A 19,721-nucleotide genomic window follows, 5' to 3' on the forward strand; every position below is an offset into this window, starting at 1 on the left:
AAGTCCTGGAGTGGCCTCTTTTCTATTCTGAGGGCCCAGGCCTCTGCACTAGTCAAGCCATCATTCTTCGTTCATATGTGTCCCAAAGTCTGTATGCACAACGATTTAGGTGGCGTACCAGTGAAACTTTTTTATATAACAGGAAGAACCAGTTGCCATCTAGTCAATTCTGACTCATGGCGACCCCATGTGTTTCAGAGTAAAACTGTGCCCCATAGGGTTTTCGATGGCTGTGATCTTTTGGAAGTGGATTGCCAGGGTTTTCTTCCAAGGTGCCTCTGGGTGGATTCAAACTGCCAACATGTCAGTTAGTAGCCAAGCACTTAACCCTTTGTGCCAACCAGGTACTCCTGTTCTTTTTTTTTTTTTTAAATAAAGTTTTATTGGAACGCAGCCCCACCCATTCACTTACATATTGTCTATGGCTGTTTTTCTGCTACAAAGGCAGTGTTGAGTTGTGACAAAGACCATATGGCCCACAAAGCCAAAAATATTTATTTTCTGGCCCTTATAGAAAAAGTGTGTTGACTCCTGCTTAGAGAACAAAGCCTGAGCTCTAGGAAGAAAACTATGGTGAGTTGTTTGGTTGTTGTTGTTGTTGTACTTTAAGTGAAAGTTTACAATTCAAGTTAGTCTCTCATACAAAAATTTATACACACATTGTTATGTGACCCTAGCTGCTTTCCCCATACTGTGACAGCACACTCCTCCTTTCTACCCCTGATTTCCCATGTCCATTCAATCAGCTCCTGACCCTCTCTGCCATCTCATCTCACCTCCGGACAGAAGCTACCCGTTTAGTCTCATGTAACTACTTGAGCTAAGAAGCACGTTCTTCACTGGTATCATTTTATATCCCGTAGTCCAGTCTAATCTTTGAAGAGTTGGCCTCGGGAATGGTTTTAGTTCTGGGTTGACAGAGAGTCCAGGGACATGCTTTCTGGGATTCCTCCAGTCTCAGTCAGACCATGAAATCTGGTCTTTTTACTAGAATTTGAGTTCTGCACCCCACTTTTCTCCTGCTCCATCAGAGACTCTCTGTTGTGTTCTACTTCTATTCTTATATAATAATTATTAATTTTCTTATTTATTAAAAATGTAATTATAAGATCAAACCTGTGATTTCATAGGTATGGATGCTTAGGATGAAGCTAGAGTAGGTATTTAAGTTTAAAATGTGGTTCAATTTAAAGGGAAAAAATCAAGTAAATAACTGTACAGGTGGTACTTAGATATGGAACAAATTATTAGGACAGACCACTAGATTGGATTCTCCCCAGTGATTCCTTTCCTCCTTCAAAATCCCCAGATTCCTTCACAAGTCTTTCCCTCTTCCCCACCCCATGTCCCCTCCCATTCCCATACTCACCTCCTAGAGAACTTGCCCCAGACTACGCTTTTTCATGAACAACATTAGCGTGCAGTGGCTAAAGTAAGGCTCTAAATCAGTAATGGGTTCATTCTCCTGTCTCCAGACAGATGGAGGATCTCAGTCACTATGAGTTGGAGGAGGGAATTTTGTTTTGGAGTCCAATGGAGTTTAGAATAGGAAGAACAATGACTGTGTGGCCCAAACTCCCCCTGCATCTCACCCATACTTTGTGGTGTGAAATAGGCCCAGGGGAGGGGATGCCTGAAGAGAGTCTGGGGAAGGCGGTGAGGGGCCTGGAGTACTGGCTGAGGGGTGTGGGCTTTGTCCTGAGGGCAGTGAGGAGCTGGGGAAGTCTTCAGAGAGAGGGGAAGGGTGGGGTGAGATCCATGAGGATACTCACCACTGCATACTGTTGTGTAGATTGGGCAGGGTATAAAAGTGCCTGCTAAGGGAGCTGAGGGCCGAGGGGGGCAAGTTGGAAATGAAAACCAGTCCTTATTCCATCTACCAAGTCTTGTATGCTGGTAGGCAGGGCCTGTGTCAGCCTGGAGGAGGGGTGCTTTTTTGCAGTTTACCTCTTAGAGGGACCTCTTTGTATTCTGTTCAAAAGGCAAAGGCGTCCCCTGTGCCACTAGCAGACCCAGGCTATGTGGGGAGAGCCAATGAGGATGGAGTGACAAGAATAAGAGAGATCTCAGAGATTTGGGCAGCCTTGGGGCAAGGAGGCAAGCTCAGGGAATTCGGGGGGGCTTGGATGAATTGAAACCCCAAAGCAGACCCTTGAGCTGGCTAGAAGCAAGCAGGGTCAGGGCCTCACAATTGCAAATGGGTGGGGAGACAGTCCTGGCTGCACCCTGGTCCCACTGCGGGAGTGTGGCCTCAGACGGGAGTGGTGGGAAGGTCAGCAGAACATCTTGAGGGATCAGTGAATAGCCTCCAGCGTCTTGGCCTCTGCGTAGGCTGACCTAGGGGCAAGGAGAGCCCCCACTCCACACTTTAGAGGTCTTTCTGCCCTCATGGGTTAGGACTTCCCATCTGCCCACACTCACTATGCCAATGAGGACGCTGAAGAGTGGAGGGTCAAGGGTCTCTTCGCACCTGCTGTGTGCACACACAAACTCACGGCTGGGAGCTGCCCCCACTGCCCGCTTCACTGGCTAAGTTGCAGCCACCATGCATGTGCACAGGGGTGCAGCCAGTGTGCCCTCTGAGCCCCGTTCCATCCTCCTGATGTGCCTCCCTACTCCTCTAGAGCCAGGACTAGAGCACACTCTGTGTCACGTCTCCAAACTGCACACAGCCCTCAGTCTCCCTCATCCAAGCCCCAGTTGTTAGTCTAGATGTATCCACAGAAGCATGTTTAGCCCATAAAGATCATTGTTGAGTGTCTTTTCCCAGGCGGCACTGTATAAAAACACCAAGAGCCTCTGCCCTGGCAAATATTGGCCTTAACCTATAAACGCACGCTCTCCCTTCTCCACTCATCTTCTCTCCTCTGCCTCTGGGATGGGCCTGCAGATTCTGGCCCTCATTGACTTCCCAGCCTTCTTCTTCACAGCCTCTGTTGATATTTAAGGTTACTTAATTGTTTTGTTTTTTATTGTGGTAAAAATATATGTAATGAAACATTTGCCATTTGAACTTTTTGTGTGTACAATTCAGTGACATTAATTACGTTCATCATGGTTGTGTAACCATTACCCTTAATGGTAATCCAGGCCCCTGGGTGGTGCAAACAGTTAATGTGCTCAGCTGCTAACTGAAAGATTGGAAATGCAAGTCCACCCAGAGGCACCTTGGAAGAAAGGCCTGGCAATCTACTTTCAAAAGTCAGTTATTGAAAACCCTGTGGGGCACAGTTCTACTCTGACACACATGGGGTTGCCATGAGAGAAATCAACTCAAGGGCAACTGTTTTTTAACAGAAATTCATGCCCCTTAAGCAAAAACTCCCTCTTCCCCGCCTCCTTCACGCCCCTGGTAGGGTGATTTATTTTTACCCATATTAAAATGTCAGCCCTGGCATAAGGTTCCGAATGGCATGTTTGGCCCCAGACTATTCATGACAGAAGTTCCTTCTGGACGGGGTGCGTGGGAAATGGGCAGATGGAGGACAGGGAGAGGAGGGAGTCTTCACTGTGGGTTTTTTAATACTTTTTTATTTTTGAATCATTTGAATGTGTTACCTTTTAAGAAATTAAATTGTTTCCAACATTTATTATGAAAATTTGCCAACATTCAGCAAAGTTAAAAGAATTTCACAATGAACCCCCATATATCCACCACCTAGATGTCATCTGCAGCAGACATTCACCAAGCCAGGACCAAACTGGGTGGTGCAAATGGTTAGCGTACTCAGCTGCTAACAGAAAGGTGGGAGGTTCAAGTCCACCCAGAGGCACTTTTGAAGAAAGGCCTGGTGAGCTACTTCCGAAAAATCAGCCATTGAAAACCCTGTGGAGCACACTTCTACTCTGACACCAGTGGGGTCACCATGAATCAGAATCACCTTGACAGCAATTGGTGGTGGATCCATCTATATGTCTATCCAATTTAAAAAAAAAAAAAAAAGGGTAGAATGTAGTTTCCTGGGCCCCTCTCCAGACCTGCTAGGTCCTGGGCCAGGATCTGGAAATCTGTATCTTTAATCAGTTCTCCAGGTGATCTGGCACTTGGAAATGTTTGTTATGGTCCAGCTTCTCATCCCATGCAGAAAACATGGCTGCTGTCAGTTGGCAGTCAGCCAGCCTCAGCTGGGCTTCTCCCTTTGTCCGGAAGCTCCCTACCCACACAGAGAACTCACTCCAAAGACAGACTTATCTCTCTGGGGCCAAAATGGTCTGCAGACCCATCCCCGTCCTAGCCACCTCCTCCCCAGGACATGCTTCGGTGCCTCAGTCACACCCCCTACCCGCCATGTGGCCCCAGAACTGGACACAATGCTCCAATGTGGCCTGATCAGAGTGGAGTCCATGGGTCCCATCGCTCCTGGAGTTGAAAACTATACTTCCACAATTCAGTCTGCATTCCTCTGTGATGTGCAGGGACTATAAACTGAGATGATGGAGCTTGCAACAGGCATCTGATTCACTAAGCCGGGGGTGGTTTGGCCAGGCCCTGGACCTCCCAGGCAAAAATGGGAATTAGGAGGTATTCAAGCCCCTTATGCTTGTTAGCTTTCTGTGCCTGCCATAGTAGTAATGATGATAATGGTAGATAACATTGGGAGCCCTTACTACATACCAGGTGCTGTTCTAGGCACATTATTTGCATCCTTTCATTTAATTCTCACAACAATCCTATAGAGTAGGTACTATTGTTCCCATCGTTACAGATGAAGCAAGTGAGGCACAGAGGGATGAAGTAACTTGCCCAAAAGTACATGGCATTTTTTCTTTACTCACCACCACATATAAACACACACACAGCGCTCGTAAACGCTGGTGTGCTGGTCTTAATTTCCCAGACTTCCTACTATCAGATCCTATAGTGTTGATCCTCCTAGCTGACACACCTGAGCTCTGAACTTCTCCTAAGAATCCATTCCCCTCTGCCTGTCAAAACTTGAGAGTCCCATGTTCCCTACTCTCACACGACCTTGCTAGATGGCTACAGCCAAGCTAATAAATAAATTCAAGCTAAGATGTCTCTGGCTGATGTATTTACACTCTCAGGTAAATGTGTGCGTGTGTGTGTGTGTGTGTGTGTGTGTGTGTGTGTAGATAGATAAACAGAGAGAGAGAGAGAGATCCTGGTGGTGCAAATGGTTAATGAGCTCAGCTGTTAACCAAAAGGTTGGAGGTTCAAGTTCACCCAGAGATGTCTCAGAGGAAAGGTCTGGTGATCTACTTTCAAAAACTCACCCATCAAAAACCCTATGGAACACAGTTCTACTCTGACACACATGGGGTCACTCTTAGTCAGAGTCAACTTAACAGCAACTGGTTTTGGTTTTTATGTAGATAGAGATAGATATATATGTTGTTGGATACAGATATAGCGATACATGTACATGTTGTTGTTATTGCTGTGGATTTGGCTCTGACTCATGGCAACCTTATGTATAACAGAATGAAACGTTGCCACCATCTTGATGAGCTCATCCCCAAGCACTATATCAGACAATGTTCTGTTGATCCATATGGTTTTCACTGACTGATTTTCAGAAGTAGATTGCCAGGCCTTTCTTCCTAGTCTGTCTTTGTCTGGAAGCTCTGCTGAAACCTGTCCATCACTGGTGACCCTCCTGGTGTCCAAAATACCAGTGACATCACTTCCAGCATCATAGCAACACATAATCCACCACATACAACAAACTGACAGACAGTTGGTGGGTATATGTGTATAGATAGAGATACATATAATTTTTAAAGTGGAATTCTGTTTTTGGAACACAAAACCATGCAGACTATGATAATAAATATTTATATATTAAAATTAATCTTCAAAGTCAAGCTTTATGGCATGGTCAGTAGAAAAGATTTGGGGACCTTGGGAACTTCTGATCACCCCACACATCACATCATATCACATAAGTCTGAGTCTAAGGATGGCCCCGCCTAGCTCAGTCTCCTTCCCGGGGACACAAGGGCTGTTGATACTGAAGTCTTTGAAATTCCTTTTCAGGAACACCGAGAAAGCCCTAAGCAGAGTTACCAGCCAGCTGCCTAAGGGACTAAGACCTTTGAAGTGGGCCCCTAGAGGTGCTGATGGAAGGAGAGAAATTTTTTTTTTTTTTGAAAGAGAGAAATTTTGGGAGCTCTCTGAGATACAGGGTTGCCATGAATTGGAATCAACTCGTCAGCAATGGTTTGGGAAACCTTGGTGGCGTAGTGGTTAAGAGCTACAGCAGCTAACCAAGAGGTCGGCAGTTCAAATCCACCAGGCACTCCTTGGAAACTGTATGGGGCAGTTCTACTCTATCCTACAGGGTTGCTATGAGTTGGAATTGACTCAATGGCAACAGGTTTGGTTTTTGGTCTGAGATAAAAGTTGCCAGATAAAATACAGGATGCACAGTTCCAGTTTCAGATAAACAACAAATAATTTTTAGTTTAAGTATATCCCAAATGGAACCCTGGTGGTACAGTGGTTAAGAGCTCAGCTGCTAATCAAAAGGTCAGCAGTTCGAATCCACCAGCCACTCCTTGGAAACCCTTGAGGCAGTTCTACTCCGTCCTATAGGGTCACTACAAGTTGGAATCGACTTGATGGCAATGGGTTGGGTTTGGTTTTTATATCCCAAATAATGCATTGGACATACTTACACTAAAAATTATTCGTTGTTAAAAGTAAAAAGAAGAAAATCTGAATAAACTATGGACTTTAGTTAATGGTAAGGTATCAATACCGGTGCATGAATTGTAACAAATGTACCACACTAACGCAAGATGTCAGTAAGAGGGGAAACTGCGTGAGGGGTATATGGGAATTCTCTGTAGTGTTTCCTCAATTTTTCTACAAATCTAACACTATTCTAAAAAATAAAATTTATTTTTAAAAAATAAAGTAACATGAACAAATAATATTAAAAAAATATTCATTGTTTATCAGAAATTCAAATTGAACTGGACATCCTGTGTTTTTATCTGCTAAATCTGGCAACCCTGTCTGGGACTACTCACATCCAGCTGCCAGGAAAAGAACCTCAGAGACCTTCACGACAGCTGATAATCACCACCTCCGTGCCCCTGGGTGAGGTGACTGGGTGCACTGGCCTGACCGCCCTCCCCAACCAGCTTCAAGGCGGACTTGGGGTTGGTCAGATAGGGGAGCGGTCATGACTGGCCAGGTGGGGGTGAGGGGCCCTGGGTCGGCCTTTGGGGTCACACTCATGCTTGGCTGCCCATGGGATCCAGGATCCTCCTCAACCGCCAATCATGAGAAGGCTAGAAGTCCCCCAAAGTTTCTAATTCCCCAGCTTTGCTCCTGCATTATCCTTTGTTTTTTGATTATAGAGTCAAAAATATCACAGGGATGTGTGACTTAGAAAGTCCCTCCACAAAAAACTATTAGCCATTTGATGTATCTTCTTCCAGATGGTCTTTTCAATTGTCTCATATGCATGTGAAAACTTGACAACGAAAAAGGAAAAGAAGAAGAATTAACTGATGTATTTAAACTGTGGTGTTGGTGAAGAATATTAAATCTACCGTGGACTGCCAGAAGAACCAACAAATCAGTCTTAGAAGAAATACAATTAGCTTGCTCCTTAGAAGCAAGGATGGTGAGACTTTAACTTTGGACGCATCATCAGGAAAGACTAATTGCTAGGAAAGGACCTCATGGTTGATAAAGTGGAGGGTCAGTGAAAATGAGAGAAACCCTCAATGAGATGGACTGGCATAATAGCTTAAACAATGGACTCAAACATACCAATGACCATGAGGATGGTGCAGGACTGAGCAACATTTTGTTATCCATATGGTCGTCATGAGTCGGAGCGGACTCCACGACAACTAACAACATTATTATCGTTTTCATAAATGCAATCATATTAAACATACTGTTCTGAAACTTGCTTTTATTTCACATGATACCAGGGACCTCTTTCTGTGTGTGTGAGCATGCATGTGTGTGTGCATGTATTTTATTGGTTTTGTACAACTTGTATACCAGTGTTTGGTCTCTTGGGGTTCCGAGCCCCTTTGGGTGTTTGATGAATGACAACTGCACACAAGCACGTCACACAGATATTCGGATATAACTTTGGATGTCAGAGCCCTCCTGAGCTGATCTACTGACCCCTTTACCCTGTGCATGGGAGCCGGGAGGTTGGGATCTCCAGAATGGGTCCAGGAGAGTGGGAAGAACTGAGATGACTTTTCTAGTGTTGGGAGGGGACAATCCATCCCTCGAGAGCCTCAGTTAAAGGGGTCCTGAGTCACTGCCTCCACTGTGAGATCCTCTGCCCTCTCTCAAGCACCCACCAGGGGCTCCTCCTCAGGCTGGGGGCTCCTCTCCTAGCATCCTCGTCAAGGTCACCTGACTCCAACAGCTGCCAAAGCCCAGGGCAACGCCAAGAGCCTCCTGGCCTCAAACGGGTTGGGCGACATTCAATTCCAGGCACTGTCCTCCCGACCTGCTCAGTCATTAGGAACTTCCTCAGTGGCCCTCGTACTGACAGCAGCCAGAGGAGATACTGCTGCCTGCCCCAACACCTTGGGTGGCTCCCATCTGTTCTGCCACGGCCCTGGGTGGAGAGGTGGATGCTGCTCTCTCTCGTCCCAGCCCAAGTGAGTCCGGGGAACCGGCAGTGGGAGGGAGACATGGGATTCAGATGGGGATGCCAGTCACATCTCGGCAAGATGCTGAACTGAAACTCAAGTGATGCAGGGGTGTGTGAGTGCTTGTGTGCATGAATGTAAGTCTGTGAGAGTGTGTGAGTTTAAGTCTGAGTATGTATGTGAGTGTTTGTGTAAGTCTGTGGGTGTGTGTCTGTGTGTCTGTAAGTCTCTGTGTGTACGTCTATGTGTGTGAATATGTGTGTGTGCGTGTGCATGCATATGTGGTCTCTGGGTGGAGAAGTAGTGGTAGACAGGGCTGAAACTATAGGGCCTTGCATATTGGGGCTCCAGGAGGGAAGCTGGGTGCCTGGTGTGTCACTCTGTCCAAGCCCACAGTCCCAGGGTGAGGGGACTTTCCTTGGGCTGATGACTTGTTCTGTTCCACCAGCTCTCACGATGGGCTGCTGCTGTGGGCAAGGCTGGGCGCTGGGGCTTCATGAGGTCCACTCCCCTTGGCCCAGCCCTGGTCTTCCCCTGCCTCACAGGTACCCAGAGAGGCAGCCCTATTTAGGGTCACGCTGAAGGGAGGTTTGGGTGGTCATTTTCCCACCTGTGCTTCTTTATCCACTCCTTTCTTTGACCAAGGTCTGGAATGCACATCTAGCATGGAGGCGCATTAAGCCCTCCTTAGAGATGGTGGTGGATAGCACGGGCTGTGCACTCAGGCTGGCCTGGGTTCGAATCCTGATTCTGCCCCATCCTAGCAGTGTGACTTTGAACAAGTTACTTAATTTAAGCCCTGAGCCTCAGTTCCCTAAATGAGGAAGGGATGCAAAATGCCAAGTACATAATTAGTGTTCAATAAATGGTCGCTGTTGTCATTACTTATTATTAGCTCGAATGGCCCCATCTCAGCTATGAAGACTGCCCAGCCCTCTCCCAGTCTCCTAAAGCACCAAAGGATGCCTTTTGGCGTATAATGCATGGGTCATTACTTAACTATCTTATGCCCAAACTAGAAGATGTTCCTCGTATTTCTTTTGCTACGTTCTCCCTGCCCCAGCACCCAAGACAGAGCCCAGCCCACAGGAGGGACTCAAGGATGGGGAATGGAATGGAAATAATGAGAAAGGGAGGGACTCACGGAAGGAGGGGTCAGGGAAAAACTGGAGAAAGAGAGGTGAGAGGAGGTGAGGAGCGAGGGTGGCATTGTCCAAGCGTGAGCAGCATGCCTCCCCTGAAGCACAGAAGGAGAAAGAATTGCCCACACGGGCCAGCAGTGGGGACTGGGATGTCTTTGCACTCCCTGGATTGTTTTTGCTTTTCCTCAAATCCAGATGAGGGGTAGGGGGCTCTCCTCCTCCTCCCCCGCACCTCCCCAGGAAGATACTACTTCCTGACAGGGCTAATACCTGCCCACTGAATCTATCAAACAATTCTAATAATGCTCCTCTTATCTATGGAATCTTTTCTCTCTCTGCCATTCTCTCTCCATCACCTTCCTGAGTGGCCTCAGGCAAGTCACTTCCTCCTCTCGGGACCCGGGTCTGCTAGTCGATAAAGCTAGGAGGTTTAAATAAATGATTTCTAAAATCCTTTCTTCCCCCAAACCAGTTGCCATTGAATCTATCCCAACTCATGGCAAGCCCATGAGTGTCAGAGTAGAACTGTGCTCCATAGGGTTTCCAATGACTGATTTTCAAGAGTAGATCACCAGGCTTTTCTTCTATGATACCTTTAAGCGGACTTAAACCTCCAAACTTTCGGTTAGCAGTTGGGCGTGTTAACTGTTGGCACGACTCAGGGACTTCCTTCCTCCTTTAGTATTTGCTCATCTATCCTCTGTTACTCTCTTGCCTATCTTGATAACAATTTCTCAGTTACCCAAACAACATAAGCTACTGATCACTATTCCTCTTTTTAAAATTTCTTTTCAAATAAATCTTTTTCTAGAAAAGAAAACTTACAAATGTCCATTAGGCTCTTGAGTTTCATGAAGGGCTTTCTTGATCACTGTTTATCCCCAATCCCTAGCTTAGTACCTAGCACGTAACAGGTGCTCAATAAATATTTGTTGAATAATTGGATGGATGGATGGATGAAATTGCCACCATACAATTGAGCTGTTGGGATTTATGGAATGCAGGGGAACTTGTTAGCAGTTAGCTGGCCTAAGAAATTCGTGGTCAGCTTGACAATGGCCCCTTTTTAGTTTAGACCTTGGCAAGTGTGTTATGAAATGAAAGCTACTGAGAAACACTGGTGTCACCATCTTAATTTTTATCCACTGCCCAGCCCTTACCTAATCTACTGTCATCTTGTTCACTTATTCCATAAAGACAGGTGAGCTGTCTCTATGTCAGAGGTGTGTGACTTTAGTCATCCACATAATAAGGAGCATCTGGAGGTGACAGGGGAGGGAGGGAGGGCAGATGCCTCCAGAGCCATAACAGGGGTCTCCAAGTCCCTTTGGAAGAGAAGGTGAGGCCTCGGCCTGCCTTAACAAGGACACCTAGCATTTACTGAGCACTTATGGTGTGCCAGACTCTTCACTTGCATTAATTTAATACCCCCAACAAGGGTATTAGAGGAAGGCATCACTATTATTATCAACCCCATCTTACTGATGGGAAGCTAAGGTTCAGAGGGGTTAAACAACTTGCCCAAAGTTGTACAGATAGTAATGGATAGATCAAGGATTTGAACACAGGACTCAGGTTCCAGAGTCTGAGCTCTCAATCCCCACATATTGGACCAGCCTAGGGGGCACAGCAACCACCTCAGAGACCAAAGCTGGAAAACTCCTGTAAAGGTTTTGGAGTTGCCTCCAGGGTTCCAGATCCCCTGTCCCCACCTCTGCATATTTTTGCACTTTCTCAGTTATGGGACATTTTCAACTCGGCAAAACGGATTTGGAATCAAGCCAAGTGAGGGGAGAGCTTCCAAAAGATTTGTGATCTCTGTAGTATGTCTTTCTTCATTAATTGATCTCATTCCCATTATTACATCGTTTCTTAGGTCTGGGGCTTCCACACAGTCTATTTTGTCGGAGTGTCCAGGGGTCTTTTGTCCACGTTACTGATGCTTCCACCGTTCCTTCTAAAGAAGCTGTTCTAGGTAAGTGTAGGCTACACAGTTGTGATACCGGGGATTTTAAATGAAGACACTGGAACCTCACCACATATCTAAATAGGTGTTTCCCTTCAAAGTCATCTTGGGAAGCCATGTACTTAATCCAACAATTCTGCCATAGATGAAAACATCTCTGGGATCTCAGATAATGTTTACCTTGTTACTTTATAGTGACATTACCTCTTTGACCTAAAACAGTATGGTGCCTCTTGATCACTCTTTTACTTTCTCACCAGACTTGGCTTCTGGTGACCGTTGGCCATTTCTGAAATACCAGACACATCCTCGAAGGATGAAAAGCTGCCTTCGCTGAGGTTAGGTTCTCCCCCTGGCTCAGGTGGCCCTTTCCAAAGAATTTGAAGAATGACTGAGCTGTGGTGGGTGGAGGAATAAGCCTATAGCTCCCTGGCATGACTATGTGGAGGGCCAGCAGGCATTTGGATGTGCAAGTTCTGAGTTTTATTTTTAAAGCAGTCACTGCTTTACAGCCACACTTAGCACAGAGTAATGTAATCCAATGACTAGGGACCTTCAGCCAACACCAGTTGAGCGGGGAGGTTGAGGAGTAGCAGAGGCTTTTCTGGAAAACAGCCACTCTGGATGTAAGCAAAATTGGGGATTGGGCTGAGGCTAGGAATGCATGTTCAGGATGCATGTTCTTAGTCACCTGCTTCCCCTGGGAACTAGGTCCTCCTGCCTTAACTTCCTGTGTTGATCAGGAAGAAGCGAGGCGGTGACCTCACCATCTTTACATGTCACAGTTCATGTGAGGCTACACCTTCATCACACTCCACACACCTCCCTCCCTCCAACGTGACTGGGATCTCTCTATCCCTCCTTCCAGAAGCCCCCCTCATCTCCTCCTAAGGGTCTTAGGCTCCTCCCTTGGTTTGATTCTGGTACGCCACTGAGGAGGCACAGTTGAAAGGGAAACAGTAGGAGGAAAAGAAAGAGGAGGGACAAGGAGGAGAAGACAAAAAAAAAGACATTGGAGGCAGTGGTGTGTGGGAGCTAGGAAGAGGGAGGGAAGGAGGACAATAGGCACTGATGCTCACAGCCCCTCCTTCCCACAGCTAAGGGCCCTGCCCTCTCACAGTGGCCATGTCAGAAGGGGAGACCAAAGACAGCTCCAGCAGCGAGTGCCCCGTGTGCTATGAGAAGTTCCGGGATCTGGAGGGTGCCAGCCGGACACTGAGCTGTGGCCATGTATTCTGCCATGACTGCCTCGTGAAGTACCTGCTTTCCACCCGAGTGGATGGACAGGTCCAGAGGACCATCGTATGCCCCATCTGCCGCTACGTCACCTTCCTCAGCAAGAAGAGCTCCCGCTGGCCCTCCATCCTGGAAAAGAGCCCCCAGACCCTGGCTGTGCCCGTAGGCCTGCCCTCTGTGCCACTACCAGACACTCTGGGCCACACAAATCCCCTGGCCATCTCCCAGCCTGTCTGGAGACCATCTATGGGCCAAGCGAGGCTGCCAGGCAGCCCAACTCAGAACTACCAGCTCCCCTTGGACCTGCTGCCCAGCCTGCCCCGGGAGCCCCAGATCTTCATCATCAGTCGCCACGGGATGCCCCTGGGGGAGCAGGACAGTGTCCTGCCGCGGCGCAGCCTGGCAGAGCTTTCGGAGGCCTCTCCTGCACCCAGGTCAACCCGGTCGTTCTGCTGCCGGTCGCGGGCCCTGCTACTCATCACCCTCGTTGCCGTGGTGGCTGTGGTGGCCGCCATCTTGCCCTGGGTCCTGCTGGTGAGGAAGCAGGCATGAGTGATGGCACCTGAAAGGGCAGCTGCGAGCTACTTCTGGAGTTGCCCTGCTCCACACAGCAGGGCTGACCATGCCTTGGAACGGGGTAGAGGCCCCCGTACAGACCCAGTCCAACCAAGCTCTGTGGGGTGGGCGGGCAGAGGGAGGACCTGGAGCAGAGAAGGGCAGTTGGAGTGGTGCTGGGTTGGAAGCATCGTGGCATTCTCTCCACCTCCAGCTCCTCATTCCCAGCAGGGGTCTTAGGCAAGACTGGGGGCTGGGGGCTGATGATCTCTAAGGCTAGAGCTGAGACCAGAAGCTGAGCCCTGGGCTGAAATGAAAACCTCAAGTCCTGGCCAAGGTGAAAATGTGCAGATAAACACCACGCCCCCACTCCAAAAAAAAAACAAAAACAAAAACTCACAGCTGTGGCCCCCTGAGTATCCTCAGTAGATACTTCTCCGTTCCTCCAGACTGGACCTGAGCAGAGTGGGAAGATAGGTGGTTCCTACCTTCCTGTGAGGTCACCAGCCCTGAGGTGAAGTACTTACCTGCCAGGTGACCTCCTGGAATCCAGGTGAGCCTCCCTGGGGATTAGGAAGCTCTGCTCAAATATGTCCTGCTGGATAGGGCCCAATGGCAACTCTCCTCCAGGCCACAATTCCCACCCAGAATTCTGTAGCTTGCTCTCAGGAACAAACAGAAGGGGTGGCACAGGGGCCGAAAGCACACTGTTTCTCAGCAACCATCCACAACCCTCCTGGCTGGGCTCTCCTTCCCACCTCCAAGTCCTTCTCCCAGCCTCCAAACAACTGACCTGGAAGGTCTTCCCTGAAGGAGAAGCTGGCCTCAGATAGAGGCTATGGCCCAGGATTTCTGGGGGAAGTAACAGAAAAGGGTCTTCCTGGGAGCTAAGGCCACATCAGGAAACAGATGTGTTGATTTAGGCTGAGGTCAGCTCATCGGCCCACAATTGAAGTCAGAGGTCTCCCAAGGCCCCTGGGCCAAGGAGTGGTCCCAATTTCGAATCTTGGGGTTCTCGAGGGTGAACTGGAAGGCAGGGAGTGGAGGGGAACCCTGAGAGCTGACACTTGAGTCAGCAGAGAACTATGTCGATAAATTAATCCCTGGTGTCTCCCACTTTCCTCCCAGCCCAAGTCCTCCTCCTCATGACCCAGTCACTCATTAGAGCCCACACCAGCTGGGCCAGTTTCCGAGGTGGATTCCCAGGCTGGGCTGGGTAAGGAAGGGTGGGGAAGTAAAGAGATGTGCTTGTCAGGGACACTACTATCTCGGTGAATGCTGACCCAGGTGTTGCTGGCTGCTGGCCAAGGCCTGGTCACCTGGAGACCCCACCCTGGATTGTGTTGGGGGTGCTTGACGAAGACCACCAGGAAAGCCTCAGATTGGGGGTTGCCTGAGGAGCAAGTCATTCAGGAACAGCTATTTGCTGTTTATTGAGGCTTATAAGTCAACGCCGGAAGATTAAAAACAACAGAAAACTCCAGCTAGTCTCTCAACAGATGCTTGTTCACACTCCAGGTGTGCCAACAGCTGAGACCTCCACAACCTATAACTCTCTCTGCGAAGTCTGCTCTCTCTGGGGAAAGAAATTAGCACGCTGCCTCTTATCTAGTTCCCAAATGCCTGTGGTGGTGGTGTTAGTTGCCGTTGAATCAATTCTGACTCGACTCACGACAACCCCATGTGTGCCAGAGCAGAACTGTGCTCCAAAGGGTTTTCAAGGCCATGACCTTTTGGAAGCAGATGGCCAGGCCTGTCTTCCGAGGCACCTCCGGGTAAGTTTAAACCACCAACTTTCCTTTTGGCTAGTAGTCAAGAGCTTCACGGTTTGTGCCACCCAGGAATTCCTGCAGTGAAGGCCACTGGGGACCATTAGACAACGGTATCCCCCTACAGGAACGATGTGGGACATACTAACAAGCTGACATGGGCGTCTCTGTGCTCTTTTCAAGACTGAAAAAGAGCAGAGGCTGCTATTGGGGGGATATAGGTAGATTTCATGGGAAAAATCATTTATTATAGGAATAAAAAAATGTCAATTTTACAAAGACTCTAAATTAGTCTGTTTTAACCTCAGTCAAGCTGCCTTAAACCAAAAAAAATAAAACAAAACCTGCTGCCATCGAGTTGATTCCAACTCATAGTGACCCTATACGACAGAGTAGAAGTACCCGACAGGGTTTCCAAGGAGCAGCTGGTGGATTCGAACTGTCGACCTTTTGGTTAGCAGCGGAGATCTTGACCACGCGCCACCAGGGCTCCCTGCCTTAAACAGTGTCATGAATTTCTGGGGACCTGATTTTAGTCTTTCCAGATTTTGTTGTGTTTGCTGAAAGTTTACTTCAAAATACCGATAGTGTTTTCGTATTGTTCAGCGGTGACTTGTAGATGGCCCTTCTTTTATTTTCAAAGAATGTCAGAAGTTAATTTTTAAATAAAGGTATATATTTTCTCAAAGACTCCAGAGACTTTGCAATGAATGTGGGAAGCTCTTTGCTTGGACTTTTAAGATAGTTTATCTTAGATGAAAAAGATGGTTTAAAAATGAAAACAGAAATGGCTCTTAAGCATTTATTCAGTCACACTTGTGAAAGAAATGCAAATTAAAATTCTGCTGGCATAATGTTTTACACCTATTAGATTGTCAAATCCTGCTGGCAAGGCTGAGGGGAAGTACGTGAGTTGCTGGTGGGAATGTATATGGGTAAAACCCGCAGGAAAGGGAATTTGTAAATAGCTATCAAAACATTTACATTGACGCAGCAATTCCTATTCTAAAAATTTATCCTAGAAGGTATCCATTTAAAATTCATTTGGTACTTCCTTAAAAAGCTAGAAATAGAAGTACCATATGCTCCAGCAATCCTGCTCCTTGGAATATATCCTAGAGAATTAAGAGCCATCACACAAATAGATATATGCACCCTCATGTTCATTGCAGCACTGTTCACAATAGCAAAAAGATGGAAACAACCTAGGTGCCCATCAACAGACAAATGGATAAACAAATCATGGTATATCCACACAATGGAATACTACACAACAATAAAGAACAACGATGAAGCCATGAAACATAACATGGAGGAATCTGGAGGACATCATGATGAGTGAATTTAGTCAGTCACAGAAGGACAAATATTGTATAAGACCACTGGTATAAGAACTCAAGAAAAGGTTTAAACACAGAAGAAAATATTCTTTGATGGTTATGAGGGTGGGGAGAGAAGGTGAGGGTTACTCACTAACTAGATAGTAGACAAGAATTATCTTAGGTGAAGAAAAGGACAGCTCACACTACGGGGAAGTCAGCACTACTGGACTAAACCAGAGCTAAGAAGTTTCCTGAATATAATCAAAAACTTCAAGGGACAGAGTAGCAGGGGCTGGGGTCTGGGGACCTTGCTTTCAGGGGTCATCAAGGTCAACTGGCATAACAAAGTTTATTAAGAAACTGTTCTGCATCCTACTTTGGTGAGTGGCGTCTGAGGTCTTAAAAGCTTGCAAGCGGCCATCTAAGATGCATCAAATGGTCCCAACCATCTGGAGTAAAGGAGGATGAAGAACACCAAAGTCACAAGGAAAGAATTAGCCCAAGAGACAGAAAGGGCCACATAAACCAGAGACTTCATCAGCCTGAGACCAGAAGAACTAGATGGTGCCCAGCTAACACCAATGACTGTCTTGACAGGGAACACAACAGACAGTCCCTGATGGAGTGGGAAAGAGGTGGGGTGCAGAACTCAAATTCTAGTAAAAAGACCAGACTTAATGGTCTGACTGAGACTGGAGGAACCCCAGAGAGCACGGCCCCCGGACTCTCTGTCCACCCAGAACTAAAACAATTTCCGAGGCCAACTCTTCAGACAAAGATTGGACTGGACTGTGGAACATAAAATGATACTTGTGAAGAGTATGCTTCTTAGCTGAAGTAGATACATGAGACCAAATGGGCATCTTCTGTCCGGAGGTGAGATGAGAAGGCAGAGAGGGTTAAGAGCCAGTTGAATGGACATGGGGAGTCAGGGGTGGAAAAGAGGAGTGTGCTGTCACAGTATAGGCAGAGCAATTAGGGTCACATAACAATGTATGGATAAATTTTTGTATGAAGACTAACTTGAAATGTGAACTTTCACTTAAACTACAATAATAAAAAAAAAAAAAAAAGAAAGTATCTGTTTATTTATTTTAGAAAGTATCCCTATACACTTGCATCTATGGGCAGTAACATATGTACAATATTATGTAATTGCAGCAGTATTTGTAATAACAAATGATTGGACAAGGGAAAAGGCAAGATGTGGAACACTTGGTATCGGATGCTACAATTTGTGCAGAAAGGGGGAGAACAAGAATTTACATTCATGTTTGCTTATTTATACGTAAAGGAATCGGGAACACACACACACACACACACACATACACACAAAACAGTAACAATGATTAGCTGTGGAAGGAGATGAGGAAACAAGGGCACGAGAGGGAGCATTTTCACTTTACATTTTATAGTTTTTGATTTTTGAACCAAGTAAATGTATTACTTATTCAGAAATTAAATTGAAAAATCATCTTAGAAGCTAAAGACATCTTCAGTGCACACACCTGTTGCCTGGGGAGGAGACAGCCCCAGAAGCACTCAAGAGCTGCCAAACCACACAGCCTGTGGTTCAAGAGCTCAGCGACCAGCTCAGTGGAACTGGTTTGTTTGGTTAGAGGTATGACTTTATATACATAGCAGGCACCCCAAGGAGGCAGGTAGAAATTTTAATATTTTCAGTGTTCCTAAGTTCTTTTGGATTTCTTTGGACCCCACCATTTAAGGTGCTTGTTTTGATTCCTCCTTCTCTACCTTCCTTTTCTTTCTCAAATAAACTCTTTTGCTATAAGTAACCACCTTGGGGTCAGGGCACTACAGGAAGATGCCATTGAATAGATGCAAAGGTGGGAGGGTAGGTGGGTGGGTGGGTGGTGGATGAATGGATGGATGGGGTTAAACAAGAGCCTTGTTGCTCTTCTCTTCCATCCCTTGTCCAGAGCTTCTCTCTCACACACACACACCTCCCATCATTACAATAACCTTTAACTCTAATACACACACAGTCTGGGTCTACCAAGCAAAGGAACCCATAACATTGCTGGCTGGGCCCTGGGTCAGGGTTGCCCCTCAGAGATGTTTCCATGACCTCTGCCCTCACTGAACCCTTTGGATGATGTAGAGACCATTTCTGCTGCTATCTTCCATTCTTCCTTTGACCTCCTTATTAGTCCAAATGTCATTTAGGGGAGCATTAAATAAACAACCTTCCCTCATCTTCACAACCCTCCCCCTTGCCTTCATCCTCCACTTACCCAGTACAAACTGTTAACTCCATAATTAACTTCAGCCCAAACTACTTGCTGTTCCCCATGAGCAGTGCTGGTGTAGGCCTCTGGGCCTTTGCTTGTTCAGGTCCCTCTGCCTGGAACATACTTCTCCCTCTGGAAGCATGGAAAACTCCTACCTAGCTTTCCAGAAACAGTTCAAGGGTTACCAATGAAGACTGCCCCACAAACCTCCCTGCTCCCTCCCTCAGATCTCCCAGGTGCTTTATCCTTGGGTCTCTTCCTTCTAGACAACATGCTCCTTGAGGGAAGGCTAGATCTTCCTGATTCTCGTACCCCCAGTGCCTGACACAGAATTTAGTAAATAGTAAGAGCTCGATAAATATGTGTAGAATGAATGAATGAACAAATACACATGACAGTCTAGTGTCTTGAAAGAGGCTTAATGCAAGGGACTTTAGACATATACTAGCTTCAAAAAACAGTCAGTTTAAAGAACCTTTAAAAAATCCAGTTAGAGGAATACAGGGAAGAGAGAGAAAGGGGCAGCGTGACCAGCTGGTCAGAGGATTGTGAGGGGTGGAACCAAGATGCCCAACAGGCACTTGTTAGGATGAGCAGACTAGAACTAAGGCGCCAGTGATTTGCATGTGTGTACACTTTGTACCCCTATGGTCTTCACACTGTCTAAAGGGGTCAAGCTGTTTACCTGTGATGACTCAGTGTTGGATGGAAGGAGGGAGGGCAGGAGGGCTGAGAGCTCAGGGCAAAGGCAGAGATATGGGGAGGCTGAGGAAACAGAGTCTTTGTGGGGAGAGTGGAAGGAGATGGGGGAGAACTAAAGAAGAGGAGGGGAGTGGTAAGGAAACCAGTAAGGGCAGTAAGAGGAAACAGAAGGGGGTTAG

General features: G+C 46.9%; 1 protein-coding gene across 1 annotated transcript; it reads left to right on the forward strand.

Annotated features, from left to right (window-relative positions):
* The first annotated feature begins 12,831 nt into the window (after window positions 1-12,831).
* Window positions 12,832-13,494, forward strand: RNF222 (ring finger protein 222). Its single transcript, XM_004375995.1, has one exon. It carries the CDS (start codon window positions 12,832-12,834, stop codon window positions 13,492-13,494), a length of 663 nt encoding a protein of 220 aa, XP_004376052.1.
* The last annotated feature ends 6,227 nt before the right edge of the window (window positions 13,495-19,721 follow it).

This window comes from Trichechus manatus, unplaced genomic scaffold, assembly GCF_000243295.1.
Source record: "Trichechus manatus latirostris isolate Lorelei unplaced genomic scaffold, TriManLat1.0 scaffold00040, whole genome shotgun sequence".
Lineage (NCBI taxonomy): Eukaryota > Metazoa > Chordata > Mammalia > Sirenia > Trichechidae > Trichechus > Trichechus manatus.

Coding starts and splice junctions, on each gene's coding strand:
- RNF222 (XM_004375995.1), top strand. CDS start 12,832: ATGTCAGAAGGGGAGACCAAAGACAGCTCCAGCAGCGAGTGCCCCGTG.